Source organism: Alexandromys fortis, unplaced genomic scaffold, assembly GCF_014885135.2.
Source record: "Alexandromys fortis isolate MF-2015 unplaced genomic scaffold, M_Fortis_MF-2015_v1.1 scaffold_193, whole genome shotgun sequence".
In the NCBI taxonomy this organism is placed as follows: Eukaryota; Metazoa; Chordata; class Mammalia; order Rodentia; family Cricetidae; genus Alexandromys; species Alexandromys fortis.
The window spans coordinates 1586577-1613811 of NW_026068083.1; the positions used below are offsets into that span (position 1 = coordinate 1586577).

Below are 27235 nucleotides of genomic sequence, written 5' to 3' on the forward strand. Positions count from 1 at the left end.
TCTGTGTTCACTTTGTTATAGACATGATTCTGGATTTGCCTCCTGTTTAGGGGGAAAAGCATATCTACTAGATTGATAAAACTTAGAACCAATCTTTACTTCTTATTGTTGTCTTCCAGTCATTGTACTCTGTGGGACCTCTTAGTTAGTAGAACCTCCCACCCCAGCCCTGCAATGTATTAGTGAGTGTGGGAGCTGAGAGGAAAAGGCTGGATTTAAAAATTTTAAATCTGGGAGGGCTGGAGAGATAGCTCAGTGGTTAAGAGTACTGGCTGTTCTTCCAGAGAACCTGGGTTCAATTTTCAACACTCACAGCTTTCGATACTCCCAGTTCCAGGGGGCTCAGCACCCGCACACAGATATTCAAATTTTCAACTCGAACTTGTCCATACTGGGTTTCATGGTCAAAGTTAATGAAGACTGACCAGGTCTCTTCCTCTCACACAGATGTACGTGTAGGCAAAACACCAATGTGCATAAAAATAAAAAATAGAGAAAATATGTATTTAAATATCTTTAATCTGGGCTTTTTGGACAAAGTCCATTTTACATAAATATGCAATTTTGTGTCATCTGTATGAACAGAGGCTATTTTGTAACTCAGGCAGTCTTTACTTAAGATGAATACTAACCATTGCAATTATTATTATTAATGAACTGTAATGTTATCCTTTTTAAGGACATGGCTCCCAGTGTTGAAACTGAAATAGAAATTTTGAAAAAACTAAATCACGTAAGTATTACTATCACTTATAGAAACTTGTCTGAAAATATGGGACATGTACATAGCATGTCTGTAGGAGGTTAGTGTTGACCTGGGCATGTGAACGCACACATGACCAAAATCTTTTTAAGCTTGCAAGAGTTTTCCTTAAAGCTTGTGAAAATATAATCCTCTGTAAAGGCTTCATGACCTCATGATTCAATGCTCAGTATTTTTGATGAGATCTTGACCAAAATCTTATAGAGATTAGTGATTATATTTGTAAAGAAAATGAAAGTTTTAGTGAGGTTAATCACATCTGAAAATTTGGCACTTTTAAATACGTTTTCTTTGGAGTATTTTATTTAAATCTGTGGTGTGTGAGAGGTGAATGGAGGCCTGTCTCATTTTATCTTGTCTCATTCCTTGGTGTGGGAGTCTGGTTGGGTATAAATGTTCCTCCTTTTTTCTCAGGATCAGTGTGTCTGTGGAAGATGAGAAGGGCTGTAGTGGGCTAGGCTGGTCCTGTCTTCCCTTTGCTAGTTCTTTCAGTGTCTTCATCGGTTTATGTGTCCCCGTAGGGACAGGAGTCAACTTGACCCAAACCTCCAAACAGAAGAGTTTCTTTGTTCTCTCTTTCATCTCCTCACATCTCTTCAAGTACTTGAAGCTCTTTTTATTCTAAATTACTGCCTTTGACACAGTATCTCACTGCCTGTTTACAGCTCAGTGGTCGCCCTCTTACTTGGCTGTCCTCTGTTGCATTTGCAGCTTCTTCCTTTCCTGCTCTTTCTTCCCTTTCCTTTTTCTTTCCTTCTGCCTTTTCTCCTCCTCCTCACCTACCTCCTCTCCTGCTCTTTTCATTTTATTCTTTTTTTGTTGTTTGGAGACAGCCCCGCACTTCTGCCCTGGTTGGTCTGGGAATACTGTGCTCACATGACCCTTCCATCTCTGTCTCTTGAGTGAGTTTGTTTCTGTTCCTTGTAACAGGAACTGGCTGAATTGACTTGGCCGGGCTCTGATGCCTGGCTCAAGCAATCTTCCTGCTGCAGCTTGCTTTGCCAGTTTTGTTTTGTTTTGTAAAACACATTCAGTGCTGGCAAAAAGGCTCAGAGGTTTAAGGCACTTGCTACTAAGTCTGACAATCTTAGTTGGATCCCTAGGAACCACAGGAGGAAGAGAACATCAGCTCTCACAAGTTCTCCCCTGATTTCCACACATGCTCTATGGCATGCATAGATATAGATAGACACATGTAATCAAATAAACAAACAAGCAAACCAATCCATACATCCCATCTCCCTAAGTATTTTGCTGGTTATTTTGATCCTTTTTAAAGCGGAAGTCTCGCCTTAGCACTCATCAGTGTTTCCAAGGTCTTACATGCTGCGAGGCAGTGGGGCCTCCACTGATTGTCTTATAACAGTTCACTGCAGGAAGGCCCCCTGGATACAGAGCAGCAGTTATGATGAGACTTGCTTTGATGGAAGAATACTATGATGAGTTTCACCACCCTCTTAATCTCAAACCTGGAAGTAGTATAGGCTGTCTGGTTCTCACATGATCACAATCCTTTATTCTAATTGATACTTACCCAGTCTGGTTCTTATCTCTATCACTGAACTTGGCTGTCAATTGTAAGCACAATAGGTATGCTTTCTAAGTGGAAAATCATAAGTGTGCATTCTAGAGTATCTAAACCTGTTCTTCCCTGCCCGCTGTGTTCTCTGTTCTCTGTCCCCTGTGCTGATACTTGGTCATAATCTGGAGGCTATGCTTGGAAGGTCTTATACAATGGGGAAGATCTAATCATGAAAGTTTCCTTCTATTGTCCTTGCTTCCAGTCCTGGAGCTGTATGGATCTGGTGTCTGGTAATATAATTGGGCTTCCTCCCTAGCTTTCTTCTTTGTTGTTGAGAAAAGGTCTCATTTTGCAGGCTGGCTTTGAACTTGTTTTATAGCTGAGGTTGGCCTTGAGTTCTTGATTTTCCTTCCTTGCCCTCCTAAGTGCTAGGATTACAAATTAGCTTCATGGTCTCTGGTGTGTGTCTGGTTCTCCTTCACTCTTGTGCTAGGATTGGATTTCAGGTCTCAGACCTGCTGTGAAAACTCCCCACCACTGTTCTGCTGCTGCCTTATGCATGGTCCTTGTCAGGTTGCTTGAGTCCTGTTCTGGACAAATGAAGAAGGCTGGGAGGACCTGCTGTCACTCTTAGGTAGGCTCATATGCACACATGAATTTCCCCTTGCTGACTGATACTGAGTGTTCTCTCTGAAGAGTCAGAAACATTTCTTCCGCCTTCTCCTGTACTTGACATAAAAACATCCTCAGATAAGAGTCCAGTGCCTGGTCTTTGTCCTCCTGAGACCTCAGTTTCTGGGCCTTGAGGTTTTTTTTGTGGAGTGTCTCACTTCTCTCTTCTTCTCTGTTCTAGCCTTGCATCATCCAGATTAAAGATGTTTTTGATGCAGAAGATTATTACATTGTTCTGGAGTTGTAAGTAGTAACTTTGTTTTCTTCTGTTTCGTTTTGGTTTTGGTTTTTTGAGACAGGGTTTCTCTGTGTAGCTTTGGAACCTGTCCTGGAACTTGTTCTGTAGACCAGGCTGGTCTCGAACTCATAGAGTCCTGAGATTGGAGTCATGTATCATTGCTGCCCAGCAAGTAGTAGTAATATTTTAAATTTATGTTTCTGTGTAAGTCTTATAGGCCAGCAAAGAATTGAATGCAGACCTGCCTTTGTCATGCTGTGGCTCTCAATGGAGATGTGTTAGTGGAGTCACTGCTGTGTGCGTGTGTGCGTGTGTGTGCGTGCGTGTGTGTGTGTGTGTGTGTGTGTGTGTGTGTGAGTGAATTAATTCTAAAGCTCTTCTAATGACAGGTATGAAGGGATTGAGACCTTGTATCTGAGGCCTGAGATTGAGCTTTATTTTGTACAGGACAAGCTGATTGTCCTTGGAAGGAGTTCATTTCACCTCCCTGACTCTCATTTTCTGAGTGTTGAATGTGAATAACAATTGTACTCTAGCTGGTATACTTTTTTTTTTTTTTTTTTTTGTTTTTGTTTTTCAAGACAGGGTTTCTCTATGGTTTTGGTTCCTGTCCTGGAACTAGCTCTTGTAGACCAGGCTGGTCTCGAACTCACAGAGATCCGGCTGCCTCTGCCTCCCGAGTGCTGGGATTAAAGGCATGCGCCACCACCGCCCGGCTTAGCTGGTAGACTTCTTAAAAGGATTAAATGATTTGAAGTTTGGGAAGCCCTTCAGGATACTGACAGATGTGGACATTAAACATGAGTCCAATTTATCATTACTCTGAAGGTATCTGCCTGGGTGGACTATTCTTGAGAACCGTGAGCCCTGGCTACATGGTGGCTCTTGAATGTCTTTTCGTATCTTCAAATTTCATATTCCTGGAGGTGGCCTGCTGTATGTCTGTTCTTGTATAAACTTGTGTGTTTCTGGGAACAGCTGTTGGGTCAGACAGGGAATGCTGTGCTCATAGTTCCTATGAGGAGTGGCCATTAAGATTATAATTGGGAGGGCACGATGTCTCATTGAATAAAAGCACCTGCTGCCAAGTTTGAGGACCTGAGTCTGATCTGTAAGACCAAATGTTGAAAAGAGAGAACTGATTCTTGTAAGTTGTCCTTTGACCTTTACGTTTAAGACATGTCGCACATGTGCTTTATATACACACACCCCCAGCAATAGTGTGTGCCCATTATTTATAGAAAGGCCGAAAACATGGCTCAGTGGTTAAGAACACTGATTGCTCTTCCTCCAGAAGCTTTGGGTTCAATTCTCAGCACCTGCACGAGTTCAGGCAACAAATTTTAATAATAGTAGTAACAATATAATCAACAGTCGCTGCTGCTTGTTAAAGCCTTGCTGTGCGCCCAATATTGCTGTCGGCGTTTCCCTTCATAACGCTCCTACAGGTGCCAGCGGGTTACTGCTTCACTGTTGACGTTCTCATTGAACATCTGCACTGTGCCATGCTTTTTACCTGTGTCAGTAGTGGACTCAAACCTAGGGTCTTGCACATGGTAGGCAAGTGCCCTCCCTACATTCTCAGCCATCACTTAGTACTTTTTTTTTTTTTTTGAGGTGGAGTCTCACGTAGCCCACTTTGGTATTAAATTCTTTGTGTAGCTCAGGATCTCCTTGAATGTACCAGCCTCTTTTTTCTGAGTACTGGGCTTAAAGATAATGTACCACCAATTATGTCTTTATTTAACATCAGTTATTATAGGTAGGATTAAAGGTGTGGGCCACCACCACCCTGCTGGAACCAGACTTTTGAAAGTCCCCAAAGAAGTCATGCTATTCCACTTTTTCTTCTTTTCTAGCTGGGGCATCTGACTGTGGATGAGGCTTTTAATAGCTCATTAATTTGTTAGAAGATTTATTTTGTATTACTTTTAAGTTTGTGTGTGTGTGTACACATGATTGCCAGTGCTCGGAGAGGTCAGAGGTGGGCTTTGTTTCCCCGGAGCTGGAGTTACAGGCACTTGTGAGTTAGGCATGGGTGTTGGGAGGTGAGTGAACGAGGGCATGACCTCTCCAAGGTATGGTTTTTATTGTCGGAATAAGGGCGAGCACAGCGAAAGGCATCTCGAGGAGTCCAGAGCTGGGAGAGAAGTAGCATAATAAACCAGGTTATGAGAGAAGAAAGAAATGAAGAGAAGGAGAGAGGAACAGGAAAGAGCAAGGAGGAGGGCCAAGAGAACCAAGAGAGCACATGGCCCAAAAGGCAGGGAAGTTATGGAAGCCCTGAAGCTGCAGAAGTTTAGGGGAGGGGGTAGGTTGAGAAGAGCTGAGGGGAGCCTTGGGGACTCAGTGAGCCTTAACAACTGAGCCATTGCTCTCAGCCTTCGAGATTATTTATGTGTTTGTTTGTTTTGAGGCAGGGTATCCTGTATCTCTGGCTAGCCTGGGGCTTACTATATAGATCATAACAGGGTGGCCTTGAATTCTACCTGAGTGCTGGGATTAAAGTCATGCCCTACAACGCCCAGTCAAGCACATTAATTTTAAAAGTTATGTGAAGAGTGTATAAAAGTGACCTGTGCTTTAGTGCTAGAGTTCCAGGCCAGGGCCTTTGACTTGTGAGGCATGCGCTCATTTGCGCTCTCTCACGCACACACGCACCCCGTTTTGCTGAGCTAGATGAGTTTGTTTCTTTTGTGCTGTGCCTCACGAGTGAAGGTCCCTCTTTATTTGTGTTTCAGGATGGAAGGTGGAGAGCTCTTTGACCGGGTGGTGAGCAAACGCCTGAAGGAAGCAACCTGCAAGCTCTATTTCTACCAGATGCTTTTGGCTGTACAGGTGAGAGAAGCCCTCTTGTGGTAGGCGAGGACATCCTCTAGGAGAAAATGCCTGCCCCCGTGACTCAGATGCTCAAATGCTGCTGGGAGTGTGAGTGACAGTAAGAAAGAGAACTAAAGAAATGACCTGGTGCCATAGGTGCCATAGCCTGGAGTCCCGGCTACTGGGGGAGCTTAAGGCAGGAGTCTCGTTCAAATCTAGCTTAGGCAATTTAGAGAGAACTTGTTTCAAAATGAAACACTTCAGAGGTAGAATGCTTGCCTACCACGGACAAAGTCATCTCAGAAAAACAAAATCCATATAACCCCATCTAAGTTTTTGACTTGGAGGGCCTTCTGGAGGGGCATTGATTTTTGCACCTACCTGATCCCTGTGGCAATGTCTTGGTTTTCAAGGTGTAAAGATGGGATTGAAAGCAAAGATGACTGACCAGTTGGGATGATTGAGATAGATAATTTGTTCCTCTACGATCCGATAATGTGTTCCTTACGAATAGCACCCCATGAGATGCAGTGCACCGGTAATGGGTGGGTGTCGGGGAATGTGCTCATGCTTTGTCCCATATTTTGTGGTGGTGATTACTTCCCATGGTTTGATAAGTTGGTCAGTGTCTCTCTCTCTCCTTCTTCCCCCATCTCTGTGCTCTAACTTTTAACTCTCTCCTCTGTTGACAAGGTCTTTCTCTGTGGCCCTAGTTGTCATAGAATCCATGCTGGCCTTTAACTTCAAAGCCAGGCAGTGGTGCAGCACAGCTTTAGTCCCAGCACTTTGGAGGCAGAGGCAGGTACATTTCTGTGAGTTCAAGGCCAGCCTGATCTACAAAGCAAGTTCTAGGACAGACAAGGCTACACATAGAGAAAACCTGCTGAAGCCTTACTCCAGCTCTGACTTTAAGGAGTGAGCCGACATTTAATACAGCTTGGGTTCACCCTGGCTAGGAGTTAGGTATTAGTCACTGTCTTCACATGTGTTTGGTATAAACCAATGGTCCTGCCTCTCTTTTTGCACAGTACCTTCACGAAAATGGGATTATACATCGGGACCTAAAGCCAGAGAATGTTCTTTTGTCTTCTCAAGAAGAGGACTGCCTTATCAAGGTGGGAACTTTTCATTCTCTCTGTTGCCACTGCTGTATATTTCTTTTCAAAACTATCCTTTAATTTCTTACATAAAAAAAATAGGAATATCTAAAGGTTGAGAATCTGAACTTCCCATATTTAACAGTTATTGCTGAGATCACACCATATTCTTTTTTTTCTTTTTCTTTTTTAATATTTATTTATTTATTATGCATCTGTTTGTGTGTATGCCTTCAGGTCAGAAGAGGGCACCAGACCCCATTACAGATGGTTGTGAGCCACCATGTGGTTGCTGGGAATTGAACTCAGGACCTTTGGAAGAGCAGGCAATGCTCTTAACCTCTGAGCCATCTCTCCAGCCCCGATCACACCATATTCTACCAATCTAATGAGCACTTATTGAGTTCTGTGTATACAAGCCACTTCTGTGTTCAGAGAGGAAGGATCTGAATGGATCATTGAGTCATGGATCCTGCCTTTTCAGCCTAACCTCTCTTTAGAATCTCTTGTTACAATTAGTAGACAAAAACTAACAAGAAGACCCCAAAACTCAAGGGTGAGAACAGGTGCATTTCTCCCCATTCCCCAAGCTTTTCAGATGTTCCATGGTGTAGTTTAATTTAAGGGTCTTGGGCCTAAAAAATATGCCTAAGTGTAAAGAGTCCTAATGTGTTTGTGGCAGGGCTTATGCAGTTTTTGTTAAGGTTATAATGATGGAAAAATCTTGGTTCTCAGGTTCCTGGGCCCAGGGATTTTCTTTTAGGCAGAATTAAATGTTTTGCAAAGACATGAAATTGTACATTTTGGGTTAATGGAGGGTGTGTGACTAATAGCCAATCCATGTTTCTTGGGAATGATTGGCTGTGATCGTGTTTGGATTTTGTTTGTTTCCTTTAAAATTTTAGATCACTGATTTTGGACAGTCCAAGATTTTGGGGGAGACATCACTGATGAGAACTTTATGTGGTACGCCCACTTACCTGGCTCCTGAGGTCCTTGTCTCCAATGGGACTGCTGGGTACAGCCGTGCGGTAGACTGCTGGAGCTTAGGAGTTATTCTTTTTATCTGGTAGGAAATATTTTCTGTTTCACAGTCTAGTTGGATGAGGGCAGATGGAAGCTGTACCTATGTCTGGGTAGAGAGCTTGTGTTTGATTTTGGTCATTTTTAAATCATTGATTCAAGGAAAAACTGATTTTTCTCAATGCTGAAAAGACCTGTGTATCCAAATGGCACTAAGAATGCCAGTTGATCTTTTTCCCTTTCTTTTTCTGCCAATATTAAGCCTCAGTGGGTATCCGCCTTTCTCTGAGCATAAGACTCAAGTGTCACTGAAGGATCAAATCACCAGTGGAAAATACAACTTTATTCCTGAAGTCTGGACAGATGTTTCAGAGAAGGGTATGGACATAAAAGAGTTTTACTGAATGTGGGTGTTTTTTTGGTGGGAGTTTCTTCTCAAACTCCATGTTTTTTTCTCCTGTCTGTTTTGTTCCATTGCTTTGCACCATTTGAAGGGAAGAAAACATTATTAAGAGCCTGGGCTTTTGACACTGAGATGAAGTCCTAAGTCTGTTATTTGTTAGTTTTGTGACCTTAGGCAAGTTACTTAACTTTTTTGGTTCTCCATTTTCTTTATTTGTAAATAGGTGGTCAATAACCCTGACATTAAAGATTTTGTGTGAGGTTTAATATAACATACACAAGGGCCTGCTACCCATTCAAGTGTGCAAAATAACTTTTAATAACAAACATTTCTTAGAGTAAGAAGAATGGAAAAGTTTAATGTCATCAGTTAGCTGTATTTTATAATTTAAAAGTGCACCTTTGCAACTCTCTGGAGAAAAAGGTGAAGACTAAGTGTCCAATAGTATAGCATAGATGATAGTGTTAAATATCAGGGATTCCAGAAAGAATATTGCTGCAGCATGCAAGCTAGGCTTTGGCAGTTGCTGGCCTGTGGGGTTGGGCTTTGTTTTTACATGCCTAGAGAGAACTACTCTCTGGTCTCACTGTCAAGCAATGGGATGCAGAGTTAGTGTATCCTGAGTATCTCATAACTGGGTAGAAGTTCAGTTTTAATTAGCCTAAACTCAATTACAGCAGCAAGAAAGGAAAGAAGAAGCCAAAAAATTGTGATGTCCCAGCAGGGAGTAATGGGATATATTCTTATCCATAAGGTTCCAGTTCTCTGCATTCAGAGAGGGAGGGGCTTGAAGAGCTCTCTCCACCAAATTGGCTGACTTCTTGCTGCTCTCCTCTCTGGCTGATGGTCTGTAGTTCTGACATAGTTTGAAAACACAGGTGAAATGTACTCATTTTTTTCATTATGATTTTCCCAATTCTCTGCTTTCTTAGCTCTGGACCTTGTCAAGAAACTGTTGGTTGTGGATCCAAAATCTAGGTTTACCACTGAAGAAGCCTTGAATCATCCATGGCTACAGGTGGGTGTGTGAGGCAATGCATGTTTGCCTAAAATTAGGGGGAGCCCTGAACTGCGTAAGTGAGGTGAGGCTGAGGGTCACACACAGTCTCTGTTGTTGGATTCGTTTATGTGTTTTCAATTTGATTGTAGGTATAGTGTGTGTGTGTAAATGGTTTCCAATCAGGATACACATGTGGAGGAGGGAAAGAAGGAGGAAGAGATGAGGGGAGGGAGGGTGAATGGATTTGTGTATGTGTTTGGGATGTCAACTCCTTCCTTGCAACTCATACATAGCTCCTGGATGAACAAGCTCACTTTATGTTAGGTTCTGGTTCCATTTGGCTGCCCTGACATTGCAGCATAATCCTTTGAGAGCCTGGTCTTCCTCAATGCCCAGCTGTCTCCTTTTTCTGCTCCTCCTCTACGAGGTGGAGTGGGCTGGGCTGTGTTCCAGCCATTCTTCACCTTCAATCAAGAAATCTGGGGCAGGTCCAGGAAGGCAGTCTCCCTGAGGGAACCCAGTCACTTCCTGAGCCAGGTGGTTATGTTTTAAAGGGTCTCACTCTTGTTCCTAGTGAGCCAGCATGCCCTTAGTGCAGGCTGTCACCTGTACCCTTTTAGTTTGCATGATGTCTGTGTTCACACATCCCTGTTGCTGTGAGATTTTTGTGCCAAGCTCATTCAAAGCTGCTGTCAGAGCATCTATGACTTTGGGAGATTAATTGCTGGCTTGGAGTTAATTAACCGGAGTATCCAGCAGTATCTACCAGTATTTTGGTAGATGTGATTCTGCTGCTCAGCTTGGCCACACTTTGCTGTGAACTCCTGATGGCTTCTGTTTGGGCCTGGGTGACGTTACCTTCCATGGTTCTCTGTTCCCGGGACACCTTGAAAAAACAAGTGTCCCTGCTAGTCTTCTGGGACTCTGGAAGATTGTCCACTTTCTCACTTGTAATTCTCCACACCTAAGTTTTGATCAGACCTGCTCAAGCTGAGAACAACAAATCCTAAAAAGAAGGACAGTGGGCCAGGCGGTGGTGGCGCACGCCTTTAATCCCAGCACTTGGGAGGCAGAGGCAGGCGGATCTCTGTGAGTTCTAGACCAGCCTGGTCTACAAGAGCTAGTTCCAGGACAGGCTCCAAAACCACAGAGAAACCCTGTCTTGAAAAAAAAAAAAAAAAGAAAAAAATAAATAAATAAATAAATAAATAAAAGAAGGACGGTGGCTGGGGTCGGGGGGATGGCTCACCAGGCCCAGCACCAAACCTGGGGACCTGAGTTTGATCCCCAGTATACATGGTGGAAGGAGAGAACTGACTACTGAAATTGTCCTCTGACTCCACACATGTGCACATAAGATAAATAAGCAAAAAATGCAATAAAATATTAAGAAAAAGGAGGAAGATGGGGAGGGGAGGAAAAAAAACAGATAGATGTGTTTTGGATGTTGCCCTGGAAACATTCTCCTCCTAGAATAAATCTGTCAGATGATTTAGTGTTTACTAGATCACACAGATCTGAAAACAGGAAGGGCCTTGGAGACCAGGAGTTTGGAAACAAAGGTGTCATTACATGTGGGGATTTAACTTTGATGAAAAAGAGAAACCCACTCCTTGGCTCCTTTCACATGCTTTAATAGGGGCAGCTTCTGGGATTGAAATGGAGGCAGACACATTGCTGGCTTTCTGTGTTAACATTCAAATAGTTAGGCCTAGCAACAAGGGTTTGTATTTGTCTGAGATGCATGAGTCAGCATAGCCCATTTTGTTTGTACTTCTGTCTCAAAAGAAATCTGTTGTGCACAAGCAAGAAAACATGAAGCTTGGCTCTGCCCCAATCTTTTTTTTTAATTGATATTTATTGAGCTCTACATTTTTTCCTGCTCCCCTCCCTGCCTTTCCCCTCCACACTTTAACCCTCCCCAAAGGACCCCATGCTTCCAATTTACTCTGGAGATCTTGTCTTTTTCTACTTTATACTTCCCATGTAGATTATATCTATGTAAGTCTCTCTTAGTGTCCTCATTGTTGTCTAAGTTCTCTGGGATTGTGATTTGTAGACTGGCTTTCTTTGCTTTATGTTTAAAAACCTCTATGAGTGAGTACATGTGAGTATGAGTGTCTTTCTGTGACTGGGTTACCTCACTCAATATTATGTTTTCTAGATCCATCCATTTTCCTGCAAAATTCAAGCTGTCATTATTTTTTTCTGCTGTGTAGTACTCCTTTGTGTAAATGTACCACATTTTCCATTTTTACTCTTTGATTGAAGGGCATTTAGGTTGTTTCCAGGTTCTGGCTATGACAAACAATGCTGCTATGAACATAGTTGAGCACATGTCCTTGTGGCACTATTGAGCATCCTTTGGATATATACCCAAAAGTGATATTACTGGGTCTTGAGGAAGGTTGTTTCCTAATTTTCTGAGAAATCGCCACACTGATATCCAAAGGGGCTGTACCAGCTTGCATTCCCACCAGCAATGCAGAAGTGTTTCCTTTTCCCCACAACCTCTCCAGCCTAAGTTGTCATCAGTGTTTTTGATCTTGGCCATTTTTATAGGTGTAAGATGGAATCTCAGAGTTGTTTTGATTTGCATTTCTGTGATGACTAAAGATTTGAACATTTCCTTAAGTGTCTTTCAGCCATTTTAGATTCCTCTGTTGAGAGTTCTCTGTTTAGGTCTGTATTCCATTTTTTTTTATTGGATTATGTGATCTTTTGGTGTCCAATTTCTTAAGTTCTTTGTATATTTTGGAGATCAGACCTCTGTCTGATGTGGGGTTAGTGAAGATCTTTTCCCATTCTGTAGGCTGTCATTTTGTCTTGTTGAAAATGTCTTTTGCTTTACAGAAACTTTTCAGTTTTAGGAGGTCTCATTTATTAATTGTTTCTCTCAGTGTCTGTACTGCTGGGGCTATATTTAGAAAGTGGTAACCTGTACCAATGTATTCAAATGTACTTACCACTTTCTCTTCTATAAGGTTCAGTGTGGCTGGCTTTATGTTGAGGTCTTTAATCCATTTGGAATTAAGTTTTGTGAATGGTGATAGATATGGGTCTATTTTCATTCTTCTACATGTTGATATTCAGTTATGCCAGCACCACTTGTTAAATATGCTTTCTTTTTTCCATTTGATATTTTTTACTTCTTTATCGAAAATCAGGTGTTCGAAGATGTGTGGATTGATATCCCGGTGTTCTATTCGGTTCTCCTGTCTGCTCTTATGCCAATACCAGGCTGTTTTCAGTAGAGTTTGAAGTCAGGGAATGTGATGCTTCCAGAAGTTCTTTTATTGTACAGGATTGTTTTTCTGTCCCAATCTTATGTGAAGATACTTCTAAGCATTTTGCTTGGAATAGCATTGTAGGCACTGGATGAAGAGGGCGAGGGCACAAATGGGCTATCTAAACATTTGCTAATGATGATAAGCTTGAACTTGGCGGGGGAAGAGAATTCTTTCTCTGCTTTGTCATTAGCTGTATCCAATTGGGGGATATTCTTCATACTTTCTATTTCAGTTTGTTTTGTTTTTTTTGAGACAGGGTTTCTTTGTAGCTTTGTAGCTAGTTCTGGAACTTGCACGTCTTAAATTTACAGAAATCCATCTGCCTCTGCCTCCTGAGTGCTGGTATTAAAGGTACGTGCCATCACTGCCCAGCTCTATTTAACTTTAATAAAACAGAAGAGTCCTTCCTACTTCCCTTTGAGGGATATTGTGACTTAATGTATGTCGACTTCTCACAGATTTACAGATAGATCTTGCCACTTGTGCTAATGTTGAGATTCTTTTTCAACTTATTGTTGACTGATAGCTTGTGAATATGATGCACATAGCCTCAGGTCATTCTGGCCACACCAAACAATGTCTAGAAGGACATTTATGTTAATTAGCTTTCTGTTACTGTAACACATTACATGAGAGAAATCAACTTATAAAGAGAAGTTTATTTTGACTAAGTTTTGGCGGTTTAGTCCATGACTGATGTGAGAAAAGAGAGAAAGAAGCTCTGAGGAGATGGCTTGTCCTACACAAACAAGGATCTGAGAGGTTGGGGGTGCAGACTCCTCTGAAGCTCACAGTCCAGTCAGCTTGACTGTGCACAGTGATGGCAACAAGAGACCCTTAAACAAGAGAAAAGATGAGGACTAACATCCAAAGCATATATAGCATGTCTGAGGAAGACCTGGTAATATTTGCTTTAATTATGGATATGTGTGTGAGGGTATGTGTTGGTGGAGAGTGCTTCTTTGTTTCCTGGGCTCCCAGACCCGAAATAATCACAGAAACTATATTATTTGCAATATTGTTTGGCCAATAGCTTAAGCATATTTCTACCTAGCTCTTAAATTTTAAATTAAGCCATTTCTATTATTTTATATTTTACCACGAGGCTCGTGGTTTACTGGCAAGGTTCTGGTGTGTTTGCCTCTTGCAGTGGCTATATGGCATCTCATTGACTCTGCTTTCTTTCCTCCTCTGTCTGCTTGGAATTCTTGCCTTGCTCTATTCTGCTAAGGCACTGGCCAGTACAGCTTTATTCATTAAGCAATAGTTCACAGCTTACAGAGGGGAATCCCTCATCAGGTATGTGTAAATGGAGACTTCACTTTGTTTTCTGCCTGCCCAGACTCAAGTAATCACACAGAATCTATATTAATTACAACACTGTTTGGCTGATGTCTCAGGCGTAATTTAACTAGCTCTTATGCCTTAAATTAACCCATTTCTATTAATCTATGTATGATTGTGGTCTACCTGTAAGGTTCCGGCATCTTTCTCCTTCAGCAGATGCATGGCATCTACCTGACGCTGCCTTCTTTTTCCTTTCAATCAGTTTAGTTTTTTTCACCTAGCTCCATTCTGGCTTTCCATAGGCCAAAGCAGCTTTTTTATTAACCGGTGGTAATAAAATATATTCCTAGCATATAGAGGGGAATCCCACATCAGCTCTTCATTTCTGTCTAAATGCAAAGCAAGGTTTTAACTTTAACATAGTAAAATTACATATATAAACGTAAAACAGTTATCAATCAAGAATTATAGTTACAATATTTCTAATATCTAATTTATATTTTATTATAACTAAGGAAAACTATAACTATCTGTCTTTAGCTCCATCAAAGACCCACAAGGATATATTACCTAAGTAAACAGGAAGTAACCTTGTAAGCAACTTCCAAAACTCTATTAACAGAGACATCTCATTGCCTGGACAGTCACCCAAAGTTCTTCTGTAACATTGGGGCATCCATCTTCAACCTAGAGGCCCATCCATAGCATACAGCAGACTTTTCCATGAATTTGGGAATTTGAAACAATGTCCATCTATATTGGTTGTTTGTCAGTTGCTTTCCTCTGTGTCCTACAGAGTATCTGGCAGTTTCTTCTGTGAAGCAGGAATTCTGAAGGACCACCCCACCTTTTTCAGTCCGTCAAAGCTCACTGGTCCCTTTCCTATGGGTCCTGAATGTCCACTTTACACAGCATACTGTCAAGCAGTCCAAGCAAGAGTAGCTTATTGCTCAAATGGCTAATCTTGCCACAAAGATAGCAAAGTCCATAAGGAGTTTCTTCAGTGCCCAGCATCTCTGAAGTAAATTGGTACTGCCAGGAGCAGATGTGTCTCATTGTCATGAAAATCTCTAAATTAACAAAACATTTCAAATGCCACATTTTGTAGGTCTTTGGCATGTTGAAGATTATCTGTTTAACTGAAATATATATCTAGAAAACCTAACATAATTAAAAATTTAACTATTATAAGTGACTATTAATCTGTATCTCTTAACTATACATTACACTTTAAATGAGCTGTACAAAACAAGAACAGAAATACATAAACACAGTGCAACCAAATCAACCTTCAATTTGTTTCAATAGACCAAGATCCGTACTAATGCAAAGTATTAATTTTTATATCATTTCTCCCCACCCCCTTTTTTTTAGAAAGATGTTGACTGTGACCATTTAACCATTTGTAATCAACCCCCTTTAAATGAAAAGAAACATAAACGATCATGGTGGGAATTTGGGTGTAATTTTTTCCAAACTGCTTTTTGCTGTTTGTTAGGTGAAATATTTTTAGGGTTTATGAAGACCTTTTAGGGAGTCTTGTTTTATCAAGCCACATTAGCCTAGAAGGAATCCACAGGTTCTCATCTTCTGTGAAAACAAAAACAGAATCTCTTTTTCAAATTAATATATCCTTAGACTCAAATTTTGAAGTCCAGATACCTTTAACATATATATGTTGGTTTAGCATAGCAAGCCATACAATGAAATGTCTCTCTTTACTTAGTTCATTCATTGTGGAAAAATTTAAAGATAACATAATACTATAAATGACCCAGACTCTGTGTATTTTCCATCTTTATGTGGCTTTTTTTTTACTCTTACTTTTTAGTATTTATTGTTTTTACTCCTTTAATCTATGACTGTACTCTTCTCTCTCTCTCCTAAGTCCAAGTACATTTATCCAACACTGACCTATTTAGAGGTCTTTTTTTTGTGTGTGTGTGTCTGAATTTGTCTTTATTGTGTATCTATAATTCTGTTCTGACTAGGAACTCCTCTTAAAATGCTAAGCTACGTAGCTAGGACTAACACTGCTGCTTTGCCTGTTGATTTCACCTAGTCACACATGACATAGGCATGTTCACCGCCAGCCCTGCAAGCCATGCTCATCACCCCAGCTCCAGGGATGCAGTGGGTCTTTGTCATCATTAAGCAATTTATAGCACACTGCTCACAAACCCCATTTAGGTGCTCTGTAGCAGAAACTCTTGAAAGAGCCAGAGCCATGTAGCCAGCATAAACCACACAGTTTTTCCTGCTAATGCTGAATCAGGATGCCTTCTCTTAAAGGAGCCTTGCCTCTGCTCACCACCAGCAAACAGAGCCTATCTGAAAATATGTGGCTACCAAAAAGCTCCAATTGACTCCCATTTCTGTGGTTCTAGAAGACCTTTCTTGAAAGGTTTTTTGGCTTTATGTGGATATACGTTGCCCTACATTGGGCATCATTATGTAAGCAGAGACTGTGGTTTGTTTCCCGGCTGCCCAGACCCAAATAATTACACAGAAACTAATTACAACACTGTTTGGCCAATGACCCAGGTTTATTTCTATCTAGCTCTTACATCTTAAATTAACCCTTCTCTATTAATCTGTGTATCACTACGAGGCTGTGGCCTACTGGTAAGGTTCTGGCATCTTTCTCCTTCAGGAGTCACAATTTGTCTGCCTAACTTTACCTTCTTTTCTCCTGTATTCAGTTTGGTTTTCTGGCCTAGCTCTATACTGGCCTGCCATAGGCCAAAGCAGCTTTTTTATTAACCAATGGTAATAAAACATATTAATAGGGGAAATCCCAATCAGGTATGTGTACATGTGAGTGCCCAACCTGTACACACACCCACACCCTGAACGGCTCCATATCCTTCAATATTGTTCTTGTTGGGTGCCAAGCGTTTAATACATAGGGCTTGGGGGCACTTATGTAAATAACAGTGGCATTCCACGTGGTTTTTCTGTTTACTCATTTACTCCTTCAAAGCACAGGTAATGAATTCACATTTCAAACACTGTTAGGTGCCTTGCTGTACAGAACAATGCAGTACATAGTGGTAGGTGCACTTCAGGAGTGATTCTGCATTAAATCCTAAGGCCATGGAGAAGGTACTTACAAGGTTGATACTGTCAAGACAGGTACTCTGTGAGCCATTCAGAGTAACTAGTAAGACAGGGATGGCAGAAAGTGCTGCTTCCCGTTAGTAGATAGAGAGGAGCCCATTATTTGTCCTTTGGTACTGGGAATTTCCCATCTTGACAGAACTGCTCATTTTGGAAGCATTTCATCCTAGATACCATAATAGAGATAGAAAAATGTTGTGAGAAAATACACAAGGCTTTGAAATCTGGCTCTGTATTCTGTGTGTTCCATCTCTGTCCTACTTTGGTTTCTCTGTTCCTGTGATAAATACCAACCAAACCAACTTAGAGAGGAAAGTGTGTGTTTCATTTTACACTTTCACATCACAGTCTGTCACCGAGTCAGTCAGGGCAGAAACTCAAGGCAGAATCCTGAAGGTAGGAAGTGAAGCAGAGACTGTGGAGGAGTGGTTTACTGGCCTGCTCTGTGGCTTGCTAGCTGACGTTCTCATATAACCTAGGACCACCTGCCCAGGGGTGGCACCACCTGGGCTTTTTTTTTTTTGTCCTCCCATCTCACTCATTATTGAAGAAAACGCCCTACATAAATGCCCACAGGTTAATCTTACAGAGGCCACTCTTCAATTGAATCCACTCTTCCAAGATGACCCCTAGTGTGTGGCACTGACAAAGTCTAACTGGAGCTCATCCTGTCAATCAGAATGGCTTCAGACATACAAACCACCTGCCTCCTGAGTGCTTACATCAAAGGCATCCCAGCACAGCCGATGAAGGCAGATTCTGTGATTCAAGGCCTGTCTGCTTTACATAGTGAGTCCAGGCCAGCCACGGCTACATAGTGAGGCTGTGTGGGTTTGTGTGTGTTTGATTGCAGTACAGAGAGAGTAGACCCTCTGGTATTGAAATTATAGGTGCTTGATGTGGGTGCTATGATCCAAACTCGTGTCTTCCTTCGAGCATCTCTCCAGCCTCCACCTGGAACCCATCTTTCCATTGATAGATTTCGTTTTATGTTTCTGAAAACGGGAGGCAGTGCCAGGCTACCTGTCAGGGCTTCTACATGCCAGGCCTCAAACCCTGCGGGATTTTACCTTTAGGGAGTTTGGAGCAAATTATGCACCCTGGGAAATGAGTGCTCTTTGCTATGCCACCGCGTTCCACATCTCCAGTGTTTGGTCCTGTTTATTACTGTAAGATGTGGGCTTGAGGTTTGTAGTTTAAGGTACTGCTATCAATTTGCTTGACACTTCCTGTTGTGTGAATTTCCTAGGTAATTGGTGGTATTTGTAGCAGGAAGGGTTTGTTTCTGTGGCGACTCAAGGTGGCACACTGTCAACTACTCATGGTTTAGGGTTAGTTCTGAACCATAGCTGGGGGTCTGCCTCTCTGGTTAACTCTGAGCCCATGACCCTTGGGTTTGATTTAGCCAGTGCTTACTGAGCACTGACTACTCTGGGAAAGGAGGGGTAAATAGTCATAGTCCCTTCATGAGAAGACTTCAGCAAATGCACGAGGCTTGCTTTTAGGATGGCAGCCTTGGGCTGTCACTCCAGGAGCTTGCTTTCCCTCATATGTAGCCTGCCTTCGCTTTTTGATCTCTTCACAGGATGAGTGCATGAAGAGAAAATTTCAGGATCTACTGGCTCGGGAGAAGAATGTGATGGCCCTCCCCCTGACTCCCGCTCAGGTATTTTGATGACTGTACTGTATAGCCTAGAATTAAATCTCTGACGAGCAACTCTGATGACTGAAGATTCCGTGCAGTGGCAGGTGCTTAATGACAGGCTTGGTAACATACACATATAAATAATCTCAGCACTTAGGAAATGGAGGCAGGACATTGAATCTGGACAGAGGCAGGGGAATGGGAGTCATGGATCAGTTTGGTCTACGTAGTGGTATTCTACCTTACAAGTATAGTATAGTAGATACTTATTTTTTACTTGCTGGCCATACTTGGGATTGAACCTGGGGCATATGCTGTTTAAGCAAACCTTCCAGCCCAAGCCAGTGTCTCCTGCAGCTCTGGAAGATTTAATAATGCAGGTTGTGTTGAATGGATTGGAGCTGCAGATTTTCATGGCAAGGTGGAATACCCTGTTAGAGAAATGTAAAACTTGAGCAGGCAGTCTACGATGGTTTTCTCTCTCTCGGTTAGTAAGATAATGAGTTTTATTGTGGTGATTTCTTGATTGCAGTTTCATTCTTTTAAAGTTCTTTGTAAGCATAAACTAGTATGCTTATTCATCTCTGTCCTGTTATGCTTTGGTCAATGATCTTGCTCCTTTTTCCTTGCTATTTTTTCTGTTTTTATAAATAGGAAAATAAATTATGACAGAAAAGATTGTTGTTCCCATGAAACAGCAAAGCTTGTGACTGTGAGAGAGATTAGGTCCCCTCTGCATATTGTGCTGGGGGTCGAGCAGGACTCAGTGTGTGGCAAGCCCTCTTTAACACAGGTCAGGGGATGATGGCTGAGAGAAGCTGTTGGTGCTACTGCTATCTGTGTTTAGATGTTCTTCAGCTTACAGGTGCTCACATCCTGGGAGAACTCAGTCTTCAGTTGGAGGCATTTTTAAATGAAAACTTCCTTTAATAACTCCAATCTCTGTGGCGCAATGGTGTGTGAAGCTCTCCTGGTACTCCTGACCCCGAATCATGCTTGACCTGGAATCGTGCTAGAGAGAGGAGAGATCCAAATTTGAACTTGATTTTGTATCCCTGTAAGGCAAAAAATAAAACTCAAACAACAAACAAAAAATAAAAAACTGAACATACATTAGCAGTTAGAGATCACCAGGCAGAGTAGATAAGCATCTTAATTCCAGAGGTGTATTAAGAGGATTCAGTTGTCATGACCACTAGTGATTCTTGATCTTTACCATTTCCCATGAAATGCCCCCAGTTCACCGCTATGAGGAGTTTTGATAGGAGCCGTGCTTTTCTTTTGAACATTTCTCCCTTTGCTTTATTTCAAGCCTTCCAGTCGAAAGCGGCCCCTGGAACGGGAAGTGGAAGATGTTGAGAGCAGAAAGTACCGCGCCGTATGTGATGAACTGGTTTGAACTTAAATGGTGGTGCATGCCTTTAAATCCCAGTACTGGGGAGGCAGAGGCAGGTGGATCACTGTGAGTCTGATGCCAGCCTGGTCTACGGAGCAAGTTCCAGGACAACCAGGGCTGTTACACAGAGAAATCCTGTCTCGCAAAACCAAAAAGGAAAAAAAAAAAAAGGAAGAAATGTGCTTTTTTTCATACTGCTGTTGTCTTTTCCACTTAAAAAAAATTTTTTTTTTTTTTAAGGCTATGTCTTTTAATGGTGAGAATGACTGCTTTTCCATCACTGATACTATTATGTATCATGGAGTCCCCCCATAACTAACTAGGAGACCGAGTCCTGTATATAAAAGCAAAGAGCCTTATTCTTACACAAGTTTGCAAACTTGGGCTCTCCATGTGTCTATCATATTGGAGTATTTGGAGAGTTGGCTTACTTAGGGTTGGTTTTTCGTAGTAGCAAAGGTCGGGGTGAGGGATTTCTAAGGTTCAGGACCCTTGCTTGGCTGACATTTGTCCTGGTGAAAAGCAGTGGGGGTGTGCTGGCAGATGATCCTATCTACAACTGTTAGAACTTTGGGAATTTCTTTTGGATGGTCTGTTCCTGGGTGGTGCCTGGGTGTTCTCAGTTTGTGGTCTTTTTCATAACCAAGTATTGTCTCAGGGTAAACTCCTGAGACTTGGGCCTCTATTGAGCTTGTCATGATTGCCTCCTATAATACACAATTAAAAACTGTGGGGAAAACAAAACAACAACATATTGTGGAAATTGGCCTCTGGACTTATACTTCACAAATAGCACTTTAGATGAATACCTTTTTCTTTAAAAAAGAATTTTAGGTGGGCTATGTGGAAAGATAGTTTAGTGTTTGAGAGCACCCCTGTAGAGTACTCAAGTTAGGTTATTGGCACCCATGTAACTACAGTTCCAGGGAACCTGATGCCCTCTTCTGGCTTCTGTGGCTAACCCGCCCCCCCCCCCCCACATGTTCATGCACACAAACACACATAAACATTAAAGAAAATATTCTAAAATAATGTTAAAAGTTGTTGTGTTTTTATATGGGTCTTTACCTTGACTATTGTCACCTGTCTGGCTTCTCAAGACATCACTCTGGTTTTAGTTTGTTCAAGCTGAATAGAAAGTTTAAAGATGCCTTAGAAAGTCCCAATCCTGCAGGGTAGTGACTACATATCTCTGAGTTCAAGGCCAGCCTGGTCTAGAGAGCAAGTTCCAGGACAGCCAGAGCTACACAGAGAAACCCTGTCACTACCACTACCCACTACCAAAAGTCTAAGTCCCTTAGAAAGGAAAGGGCATGGTGATGTTGGGTGGATGTAGTGGCTGCTGAGGAGCCTATGTGGAGGCAGGCATGTTGCTCCTAGTGTTATAAGCCAGTCTGGAATTCATATCAGCCTTCTACAATCTATCCCTGTGAGAAGCAGAAACAGCAAGTTAGTGAGTTCAAGGCAGCCTGAGCTGTATAGTGAGACTCTTGTTTCAAAATCAAATGAAATGAAGAAGTTATCCTCAGACCTAATGGTTTACATCTCTGAACTCTTGGGCTTCATTGAGATACTAATTTTTCCCAAAATTGTAAGAAGGTGATTGAGGGGAAACAAGCACCACTGGGAGCAGAAGCCAGGAGCAAATCCAGCCCTGGGAGCCAACCCAGTCCTGGGACACTGGCAGACCAGGATTGAGCCAACAACCTGACTCAGAGTCAGCCAGTCTGCGATCTCCATCAGAACTGGAGTGGGACTGAACCAGTTACTTAAGACACAGAACAAGCTCTACCAGGAGCAGAAGCAAGGAGCAAACCTAGTCCTGGGACACAGGCTGATCAGGACTGAGCCAGCGACCAGATCCAGAGTCAGCAGTCTCTACCACAACAGGTCCAACTCCAAGCAAGGGACGTCTGCAGGAGGAGATGCAGACCAAGATTTACAGAAACAGATCAAAGCCAGCAGCCGAGGTCAAGGTAGGCCTGAGACAGCAAACTCCAAGGGAGCAGACCAAAGCACAGGAGCACTGAGCTACCTCCCGGAACAGGAATAACCAGAGGGTAACTAGAACTGTGACACTGACTGTACCACGAGGAACAACCATCTAAGCTTTGGATTCATTGGCACCTAGAAGATTATTCAACAGAATCTCAGACAGCTCCAACCACACCAAGAGGAAAAGATGAGTAGAAAAGTTAAGATCACATGCTACACCACAAAGAGCAACACAATACCAGTAAAACAAAGATCCTACAAAAGCAAGACCTAAACAACCAAATATGGATGAACCAAAAGAAAATGATCTAAAAATTAACCTCAAGAGAATGTTTGAAATTCTTAACTATTAAATGAGAAATTCTCTTAAAGAAATGGAGGAAAGGGGCTGGAGAGATGGCTCAGTGGTTGGGAGCGTTGCCTGCTCTTCCAAACGTCCCTGGGTTCGATTCCCAGCAACCACATGGTGGCTCACAACCATCTGTGATGGGGTCTGGTGCCCTCTTCTGGCCTGCAGGCATATACACAGACAGAATATTGTATACATAATAAGTAGATGGATAACTATTTTTTAAAAAAAAGAAATGGAGGAAAAAACAAGCGGGTGTAGCTATCCTAATATGTAACAAAATAGACTTCAAGCTAAAATCAGTCAAAAGAGACAAAGAAGGACATTTCATATTAGTCACAGGAAAAATCCATCAAGAGGAAATTTCAATCTATGCCCCAAATACAAGGGCACCCTCATATATGAAAGAAACACTTCTAAAGCTTAAGTCATAATTAAACCCCACACACTAATAGTGGGAGACTTCAACACTTCCCCCTCACCACTGACAATCAGACAAAAAATGAACAGAGAAGAGAACTATCAGATGTTATGATTCAAATGGGCTTAATAGACATATATAGAATATTCCATCCAAACAGAAAAGAATATACCTTCTCAGCACCTCATGGAATTTTTTCAAAAATTGACCACATACTCAGTAACAAAACAAACCTTAACAAATACAAAAAGATTGGAATAATCCAATGTACCTTATCAGATTAAAACTAGAAATCAACAGCAATACTAATTCTAGAAAACTCACAAACACATGGAAATTAAACAGTGCTCGCCTGAATCATCAATGGGTCAAGGAAGAAATACAGGGAGAAATTAAAGACTTCCTAAAATTCAATGAAAATGACTACAGATACCCAAATTTGTGGGACACAATGAAAGCAGTGTTAAGAGGAAAGTTGATAGCACTAAATGCCTACATAAAGAAGCTGGGAAATTCCCACACTAGTGAATTAACAGAACTTTAGAATAAAAAGAAACAAACTCACCTAAGAGAACTAACTAGACAGCAGGAAATAATAAAAATTGAGAACTGAAATCAACAAAATAGAAACGAAAGAAATACAAAGAGTCAATAAGACAAAGAGTTCTTTGAGAAAATCAACAAAATAGACAAACCTTTATCCAAACTAACCAACAGGCTAAGAGAGAATATCCAAATTAACAAAATTAGGAATGAAAAGGGGGACATAACAACAGACATGGAGAAAACACAGAGGGTCATCAGGTCATATTTTGAAAAACTGCTGAAGAAATAGAAACAGTCATTAAGGTCTCCCAACCAAAAAAAAAAAAAAAGCCCTGAACCAGATGGGTTCAGCTCAGAATTATAAGACTTTAAGAATTAATGCCAATACTCCTCAAATTATTCCACACAATAGAAACAGAAGGAACATTGCCAAACTTTTTTATGAGGCTACAATTACCCTGATACCCAAACCACAGAAAGACAATACTAAGAAAGAGAATTACAGGGGCTGGAGAGATGGCTCAGTGGTTAAGAGCATTGTCTGCCCTTCCAAAGGTCCTGAGTTCAATTCCCAGCAACCACATGGTGGCTCACAACCATCTTTAATGAGGTCTGGCGCCCTCTTCTGGCTTTCAGGCATACAGACAGAATCTTGTATACATAATAAATAAATATTTTAAGAAAGAGAATTACAGACCAATCTCACTCATGAAGATTGATGCAAAAATACTAAATAAAACACTAGCAAATCAAATTCAAGAACACATCAGAACCATCATCTACCACGACCAAGTTGGCTTCATCCCAGAGATGCATGGATGGTTTAACATACGAAAATCTGTCAGTGTAATCCACCATATAAACAAGCTGAAAAATAACCACATGATCATCTCATTAGATGCTGAAAATTTGACAAAATACAACATCCCTTCATGACAAAGGTCTTGGAGAGAGCAGGTATGCAAGGAACATACCTAAATATAATTAAGGCGATATATAACAAGCCAACAGCCAACATCAAACTAAACGCAGAGAAACTCCCAGCAATTCCATTGAAATCAGGAACAAGACAAGGTTGTCCAGTCCACTCTCTCCATATCTATTCAATATAGTTCTTGAGGTCCTAGTTAGAACAATAAGACATCAAAGGGAGATCAAGGGGATACAAATTGGAAAGGAGATCTGCTTGCCTAGCAGGCAGGGTGAGAAGGGCATGAGGGGGGGGTGGCGGGGAATTGGGAGTGGGCGGGGCTTGTCTCTTAAAGTGACAGGGTATCCAGGTGACAGGCCAGGCCAGCAGGTTTACTTTTACACAGACAGTTGTGAGCTGCCATGCGGATGCTGGGAACTGAACAGGGTCCTCTGGAAGAGCAACCAGGGCTCCACAATATTCTTTTAGGTTTCTTCGAACCAAGATTTCTCTGTGTAGTTTTGGCTGCCCTGGAATTTGCTCTGTAGACCAGGCTGGCCTCGAACTAAGAGATCCGCCTGCCTCTGTCCCTGAAGGGTTCTGGGATTAAAGGCGTGCGCCACCACTACTACCTATAAATTCATGGTTTTAAGGAGAGTAGGCGTTGCATCTTTTCTAGGGATCTCGGTTCTTAACCGCTCAAAACACTAGATCTCGCCTACAGAGAGCCACCTAGTGAGGACTAGCCGCCGAGTGCTTGGATGCAGGAGGTGGGCTTCTGAAGATTCGATTCTAAGCCGCCAAGGGAGAGCACTGGTGCGCCCGCCTTCACTAGCCCCGGCCCCGCGTGGTGCCCTCCGGGTGGTCGGCAGCGCGGCGGGCGGCTGCTCGGAGCCGGGAACAGCGACCCCTGCTTCGGGAGGGCTCGGCCGGGCACGCACTTGCGCGGTGCGTGCGCGTCGAGGGCGGGGGCGCTCGGCGGCGCGCGGCACGGCGGGAACATGGCGCGCGGGAGCGGTGCGCGCGCCTAGCCGGCGGGACCGTTAGCTCTGGGCGGACGCTGACGGGCCCCGCGGGGATGGAACAGCCGCTGACGCTGGCGCCCGAGCCCGGCTCGGCGCGGAGTCGCAGGCGGCGGGAGCCTGAGTCTCCGCCGGCGCCGGTGAGTGTGAGCGGGGCGCGGGCCGGGAGACTTTCTTTGTGAAACTCCGTCGGTGCAAGCCGGGCCGGGCCTCGGCGGCTGACGAGTGACTTGGAGGTAGAGGCCCCCGCTCTTCGGGGTTCGAACCCCGCTGCGAACCGTTAGGCAGACCCGTCCCGGCATCTGCCCGCCTGCCTCAGTTTCCACGGCTGTGTGTGCCTCGCGAGGGGCTTGGAATGCAGCGGGCACCTAAGATCCGCCCCTCCTCTTCCTCGGCCCCGCCCCCTCGGAGCGGGACAGCTTGGGGGCACCCGGCCCGTCTCTCTGCACGGTGCCGACGCCCGCAGGCTCAGGTGTTGCCCCCGGTGCTGATGGTAGGGAGCAGGCGACGAGGTTGTTGGTGCCTCACCACCTACAATTACTGGAAAGCTTTAGGTCCGTTGGTTGGGTGTGTGTCAGCGTGAAAGATGCTGAGCGAAATTTACTTTGCCTGGCTGGAGCAGTCTTTCTCCCTGAACTCTGTGCTGTTTTCTTGCTTTTTGGGTTTTTGTTTGTTTTGTTTGCTTGTTTGTCCAAGCCACTAACTAGCCATGGTATAGAAATAATCTGGAGCACTTTATTAAAATATAGGCCACACACTGTGCCAAGAAACACGTACAAACTGATTTCTCAAGGCAGAGGAGATTTTGAATTTTTATCAAGCCCTCGAAGTTGTGACTGGTCTCTGTTTTTACTTCTGCATGGTGCCTAGCATGTGGTAAATGTTTAGTAAATATTTGCAGAACTAAATGACTCTGGAGTTGCAACCTAGGAACACTTGAGCTACTGCAAGTGCCTTTTCCCTTTTTTTTTTTTTTTTTTTTTTTTTTTTTTTTTTTTTTTTGGTTTTTCGAGACAGGGTTTCTCTGTGGTTTTGTAGCCTGTCCTGGAACTAGTTCTTGTAGACCAGGCTGGTCTCGAACTCACAGAGATCCTCCTGCCTCTGCCTCCCGAGTGCTGGGATTAAAGGCGTGCGCCACCACCGCCCGGCCTGCATGTGCCTTTTGAGAGAAATATCTGTCAGCTTTATTTTGTGTATGATTTTTCTCTGCTTCCAGGTTAACTTTTGTGACTGTCTATAAAGTGGTGTTTCCAGTGTAATTGAGAAAAAGCAAGGTATGTGTTGATTAGTATAAAGGATCATGTCTGAATATCCTGGCCAGAGTAAAATGAGTTCTGAGCGTCAGGGGTATGTCTCAGTGGGTAAAGGTTCCTGCCACCATGCATCTGAGTTGGATCCCTGGGACCCACACAGTAGGATAGAAAGGACTCTGACAAGTTGTCCTTTGACTTCCTCACAGGTGTACCAACACTTACACAAGCATACACGTATGCAGAGAATAAAATAAATTTAAAAATTCAAAGTTAAAAAAATGCAATTTTTTTATTTGAAGATAGTCCTCTAGAATTTTTGTTATTTTGAGACACGTAAACATTTACATTTTTCTTTCTTTTCTTCTTCTTCTTCTTCTTCTTCTTCTTCTTCTTCTTCTTCTTCTTCTTCTTCTTCTTCTTCTTCTCCTCCTCCTCCTCCTCCTCCTCCTCCTCCTCCTCCTCC

General features: G+C 42.7%; 2 protein-coding genes across 8 annotated transcripts in view; both read left to right on the forward strand.

Annotated features, from left to right (window-relative positions):
* The window catches only part of Chek2 (checkpoint kinase 2), a 44649-nt gene extending 23619 nt beyond the window's left edge, over positions 1-21030 (forward strand). For all 6 annotated transcript variants that reach the window (XM_050122059.1, XM_050122058.1, XM_050122060.1 and 3 more), the window contains 9 exons: positions 680-733; positions 3139-3200; positions 5937-6033; positions 7044-7130; positions 8018-8181; positions 8398-8513; positions 9471-9556; positions 18821-18901; positions 20193-21030. In XM_050122059.1, the coding sequence (XP_049978016.1) occupies positions 680-733; positions 3139-3200; positions 5937-6033; positions 7044-7130; positions 8018-8181; positions 8398-8513; positions 9471-9556; positions 18821-18901; positions 20193-20279 (834 nt within the window). In that variant the 3' untranslated portion in view covers positions 20280-21030. The remainder of the gene's footprint in view (positions 1-679; positions 734-3138; positions 3201-5936; positions 6034-7043; positions 7131-8017; positions 8182-8397; positions 8514-9470; positions 9557-18820; positions 18902-20192) is intronic.
* Positions 21031-25482: 4452 nt separating this feature from the next.
* Ttc28 (tetratricopeptide repeat domain 28) overlaps positions 25483-27235 on the forward strand; it is a 460167-nt gene continuing 458414 nt past the window's right edge. For both annotated transcript variants that reach the window (XM_050122047.1, XM_050122048.1), the window contains exon 1: positions 25483-25659. In XM_050122047.1, the coding sequence (XP_049978004.1) occupies positions 25576-25659 (84 nt within the window). In that variant the 5' untranslated portion in view covers positions 25483-25575. The remainder of the gene's footprint in view (positions 25660-27235) is intronic.